The sequence below is a fragment of the Sus scrofa genome, chromosome 13 (genome assembly GCF_000003025.6).
Source record: "Sus scrofa isolate TJ Tabasco breed Duroc chromosome 13, Sscrofa11.1, whole genome shotgun sequence".
NCBI lineage: Eukaryota > Metazoa > Chordata > Mammalia > Artiodactyla > Suidae > Sus > Sus scrofa.
In genome coordinates this window covers 111,305,632-111,311,631 of record NC_010455.5, presented here as the reverse complement: position 1 = coordinate 111,311,631, position 6,000 = coordinate 111,305,632, and the positions used below count along the sequence as shown (strand labels likewise).

Below are 6,000 nucleotides of genomic sequence, written 5' to 3'. Positions count from 1 at the left end.
TTTTTAGCCTGTAAGTACTGTGATTTCACTTAATTTCTGCACAAATTGAGATACACAAATATTTATTTCCAAAAATTCATTCAGGGACACTGTACAAAGAGATTCACAGCAGTATTTGGCATCCACCAATTAGATTTATTTACTGAATCACGTTGCAAAGTTACTAATATCATGAATAACTTATATTATTGGTCTTCAATTGGATTCAACAAAGAGAAAAATTACATCAAAATCAATATAATTTTTACATAAATTAACTTGAAAAATGTAAGAGGTCAACCTTACTCTTTCAAGAAGAAAACAAAATGGTATAGTTTAGTGTTACCTTCTTTCCAGCTTTAACCAAGTGCTAACGGCAAGTACCATTTAAGTCAGTTTCTTATTGAGTATGAAGTGTTTATAAATTCTACAAATTAAGATTTTTTTAAGCTTCATATCAAATGAGTTGTAGATCTACTTAAAGTATGACTTCTCCTTTCAAAGAAGGAAGGAAGGCTGACAAGGGAGGGAGATGGGATACCCTGTAAAGACAAATATTTTATACTTAAAATAGTTCTTTTAAAAAAAACTACTGTAATATACAGTTTAGTAACATGTATCATTTTTTACATTTTACAAATTAACAAGACATCTGAAAAATCTAAACTCTTTAAATAAATAAAAACTTAAAATTAGGGTGAGGGCTTGGGAGAACACATAATTAAAACTATTCCAGCATTCTAAAAACACGAAAACAAATGAATAGACTAGATTACTACATATTAACTCAACTGAAATAGATACTGGCTTACTGATAGTAGTGGTACTTCTGTGAGATATTAATGATTTAGTGTTTCAGGTTATTTTAAAACTATAAATAAACAAGTTTTTGAATTAAAAAAGACAAATTCTAATGGTTTCTTCTTAATCATTAAGCAGAATTAAGAGGAATAAAATTACTTCATGGGAAATAATTTTCTAAATTAAAAGTCATAAACTCTGAAAAGTTTTTGTATTATGTGTACAAACTAAATGTATTTATGTGTATGTGTTTGTATATGTATAGTTTTGCTCCATATAAGAACTGAGAAAAATAGCAGCACTTCTGATAGTAGAGAGTACTAATATACTATGCTTGTCTAAACTTATTGTTTCAGAGTATCAAAGTTAAATGTCATCAGAATTTTTAATAACAAAGAGATATGCACAAGAATACCAAAAACTCAAGAGGGGTATAAATGAAAACAAATTATAAAAATAGTTTCTGTTTTAACAAACATGAATGGCTCTAAATTTTGAGCCAGCACTGTAGCAAGATATGTAAGTCCTCATCAACAAGGTAGTAAATAAAATGAAGTGTTTAAAGAGCTAGGTTGGTAAAGAATTAGCATTCAAGTGATAGCAAAGCAATGTTTTACATAGATAGTATAAAAGTTTACATTTTCCTCAGGTAAAACCTTTATAATTTGCCATATTAAAAGCATAAATCTTATATAAATGCTGTAAATCTGAGAATCAGATTTGGAATATAAATCTACTTCACATGATGATTATTAGTATTTTTTAAGCAATCATTTTAATAGGAAAACTTCTAATGGGACTGATTTTTTCTGGACTTATGAGCAAATTGTTTTGTAAAAATATTTTTATGTGCCAATATGCAAAGAAACTCTATTATAAAGTCTATGTTGTTGTGAATTCAAAGCAGTTATAAAGTTGTGAATTCAAAATCCCCACCCACCTAATAAGTGATTCAGTGGAGAAAAATATTTTCTTTTTTCACAAATACAAATTTCAAATAGCTAATAAGCTCACATTAAACTTCACAAGGCTTGTTTCCATCTCCTAATTCTTCGCAAATGTCAAAGATGACTTGGATAGAACTTTTTTTGAAATTTGAAAAATCAGTATTTCCTTCTAGCATCTCTGAAAAACTAACTCGTGAGGCAGAATGACGTATAGATCGAAACCAGGAGTTTTGGGAGCGCCCACCAGTAGAGTTTGAGCGCTGAACATAACCATGCTTAGTAAATCCAATTATATTGCTTGTGGAAACAGAAGGGGTAATCTGTTAGAACAGAAATGGGCAATTGAGAAGAGGACATGAATGTCTTAAAGATATTTTAGCTACATCTTATTTATATATCATCTACATGAAATTGATGAAACCATAAATGATATATGTAAATCTTCCAAAAATTTTCTATAAAATCCAATTATCTCCATTTTAAAAGCAGTAGTATTTGTAATAGTTACTACAGAGGCAGGAAATAAACAAAGGATAGTTCTTTGGCCCTCAGAAAGCTTACAATCTGATTTTAACAAATGAATGTTTACTAGGTTTTGTTAGTTTCAATACATTTTTCATTGGTCAAATTTCTTCGCATAAATTCATATTATTCACTAAGTACAACTTCTTTCCCACTGGAAGATTAATCTTGATTAAAAATCTATATAAACATACTCATAGATTTAGCTGTAACTCTTTAATGCATATCAACTAGCTTTTAAAAAAATAACATTTATTGAGCATTATGTGACTTTTCTGTATACATTTTCTATAAAAAGGTAACCATTTATAAAATACCAGAGCACTCCCCCTGCGCCAAGTACTGCTCAAAGCACTTTGTGTATGTTATTTAATCCTGACGATTACTACTTTAGATTCATTTTACAGGCAGTGAAAATGAAACAGAAAGATCTTAAATAACCTGCCAAAAAAAGCCATACAGCTAGTAAATAACAGAACTAGGACTTGAACATGTGAGTTCCAGAGTTCACGCTCTTAACTACTAGTCAAACTGCCTCTGAGTACATAACCACATCATGTATGTGAGAGTATGTGTCTGTATTTATTCCTTACAACATTATAAGGTAAGAACTATTAATCTCTTTTCTCTCATCTGAGAAAATGGGGATAAGAGAGAATAAGAAACTTGTTGAAGGACAAACAGCTAAGAAGTTGACAGTCATTTGCTTTTCTTAACCTTAGTAGTGATAATAATTTTTACGAAGAAACAGATACATCACTATTTAGTGACAGAAATGTTAGAAATGCCCTTAACATTAATTAAACATCTAATAATACTGACACCATCGAGAATTTGGATTGCTCAGGAAACATTTAAAAATACACACATGAATTTAGAACCCATATCATCCTATGATATTCACAGCTTCGAAGATGACATATTCATCACAGAAATAATAAAAAAAATAAAACTCAGTCCTCTGCTATATTAATCAAATAAACTAAACTTTAAGTTTACTAAATGAGATTTTCTAAATTACCTTTACACAATGAAGAGTTTAGAAGTATAGATATATCCAAAAACTTGATGGAAATATTAAGATTTCAATCTTTAAAAGTTAATAAATTCCATATCAACTCCATAAATGTGGAAAAGTCATTTAGCCCATTAAATCAAAATCACTTACTGCTAATGATGATGTGCTAGACAGACGACTCATTACATGCTTCTCATTGCTAGAGGGACTTCTCCCCTCCACTGAACTTTGGGACGTCATAAGAGCCCTTCGTAGAGCTCTTTTTGGAGTTTTGGAGAAAGAAAATGCTCTTGTAACCTAGAGTTAAAACAAGTTACAATTAATTAATAAGCCTGGACAACTCTAATATAAATGACAAGAATTATTATCCATAAACAAAGCTAAATACACATCAAAAAACTTGCCATAAAAAGTATATGGCAGGAGTTCCCGTCGTGGCGCAGCAGTTAACGAATCTGACTAGGAACCATGAGGTTGGGGGTTTGATCCCTGGCCGTGCTCAGTGGGTTAAGGATCCAGCGTTGCCGTGAGCTGTGGTGTAGGTCTCAGACGCAGCTCAGATCCCTGTTGCTGTGGCTCTGGAGTAGGCTGGTGGCTACAGCTCCGATGAGACCCTTAGCCTGGGAACCTCCATATGCCGTGGGAGCAGCCCTAGAAAAGCCAAAAAAAAAAAAAAAAAAAAAAAAGTATATGGCAGAAATAGAATCTCTTTGGACAAATAATTGAGAAAATGTAGTGCATTATACATTTGCAAAAATATGGATGAAACTATAGAGATTATACTTAGTGAAGAAAGAAAGAGAAAGACAAATACCATATGATATATATCACTTATATATGGAATCTAAAATATGGCACAAATGAACCTATCTACAAAACAGAAAGACTCAGAGACATAGAGAACAGACTTGTCGTTGACAAGGGGGAGATGGAAGGAATGGGACAGACTGGGAGTTTGGGCTTAGTAGATGCAAACTATTGTATTTAGAATGGATAAATAATGAGCTCCTACTGTACAGCACAGGGAACCATATCCAATCTTTTGGAATAGACCATGATGGATGACAATATAAGGAAAGGAGTATTTCTTATATTCCTTTTTTTATATAGGAAAAGGTCACTTATACAGCAGAAACTGGCACGACACTGTAAATCAACTATACTTTAATTTAAAAAATACCGCCAAAAATGTAGTGCATTATAGACTATTTATTCCATCTTGCATGTGAAGAGCACTGTAGTCTAATGGGGAAAAATGAGAGGGAAAATTTGGTGTAAGTGAAGAAACCTGGGTGTTGTCTAATTCTGCTACAATTTAGTAGGAGGTCTTTGATCCAAAGCTCACTTGAACTTCAATTTCTTTAACTGAAAAAGTGAAGGGGTTTATTTGAATCATCCTTTTTAACATGTTTATCTACTATACATCATACATGTTAAATGCAAAGATATAATACAGAGCCTCCCTTCAGAGGCAAAGAAAACAACAACCAAAAAACTTGTAAACCTAGCAGTAGACTTACGGTTGCAAATTTTACCTGTAATATTAAAATTCTGGTTATATATTTTAAAAGCCCTATTATAACATTCTTGTGTAGTACTCAACAACTCAAGACTGAAACATACTTATGGTAAGGAATAGATCTCAGGTCTCCTGACTCCGTCATGTGCCCTTTGCTGAAAAATATCTGAGGCAATTTTTAAGATGAAATGCCCATTTATCTACATCTAAAATACCATCAGAAATATCACTGTAACAAGAATGAGAAAGATAACAAGTTTTTATAATTACTAATGGCAAAGAATTCACTAAGCTAAACTATTATCTTGGTAGGCCACTTCCTGGAACTAAAAAAACAGCTTTAGGGAGTTATCATCATAGCTCGGCAGAAACAAATCTGACTAGTGTCCATAAGAACGCAAGTTTGATCCCTGACCTCACTCAGTGGGTAAAGGATCCGGTGTTGCCGTGAGCTATGGTGTAGGTCGCAGACACAGCTCAAATCTGGCGTTGCTGTGGCTGTGGCGTGGCCAGCAGCTACAGCTCCAATTCGACCCCTAGCCTGGGAACCTCCATATGCCGTGGGTGTGGCCCTAAAAAAACAAACAAACAAACAAACAAAAGGTTGTTTTATACACTACCTTTACATATTACATATATTATACACTACTTTTACATATACATTATATATATTTACATTATATATTACATATATTTACATATATTGATGAAAATATTATTTTAATATACTCTGAAAAATACATTTTGGAGATATGCTGTATAATAATTTCACTAAGACTTACCTTTTTTGAAGTCTTTTTTATTGCTCTAGATGCTCTACTCAATGTACTATCCATATCTTTTGTATTTACTTCAAATGATTCTGGATCAGCTGTGTAAATAAGATTCTCCTGTTGAAAATTAATATTTCATTATTTAAAAAAAATCAAAATAAAATTACACAACTGTTCCTAAAACCAAACCTTTAAGAACTTAATAGTTAGTCTTACTATCAACACTAAAACTAACAATTTAGAAATCCAGTAGACATAATACTTAAGTATAGTCTGCTGTAAAACCAATATCACAAAACACTTTCCCTGAGAAAAATCTCAAAACTTAAGATTTTTCTTACTCTTCTTTTCTTCCTCAATTAATATCTAGACAGATTTTAAGTTGGAATTCTAAACCTGTGATCAAGTACTCCTGGAAGTGGCAAAGGATAGAAATCAGGA

At 32.0% G+C, this 6,000-nt stretch overlaps 1 protein-coding gene across 1 annotated transcript in view; it reads right to left on the bottom strand.

The window, feature by feature from the left end:
• Positions 886-6,000, bottom strand: part of ECT2 (epithelial cell transforming 2) — a 62,532-nt gene continuing 57,417 nt past the window's right edge. Inside the window, 4 exon segments of the mRNA XM_021069804.1 lie at positions 886-1,869; positions 1,871-2,047; positions 3,418-3,564; positions 5,569-5,676. Coding sequence (XP_020925463.1) covers positions 1,825-1,869; positions 1,871-2,047; positions 3,418-3,564; positions 5,569-5,676 — 477 coding nt within the window. The 3' untranslated portion in view covers positions 886-1,824.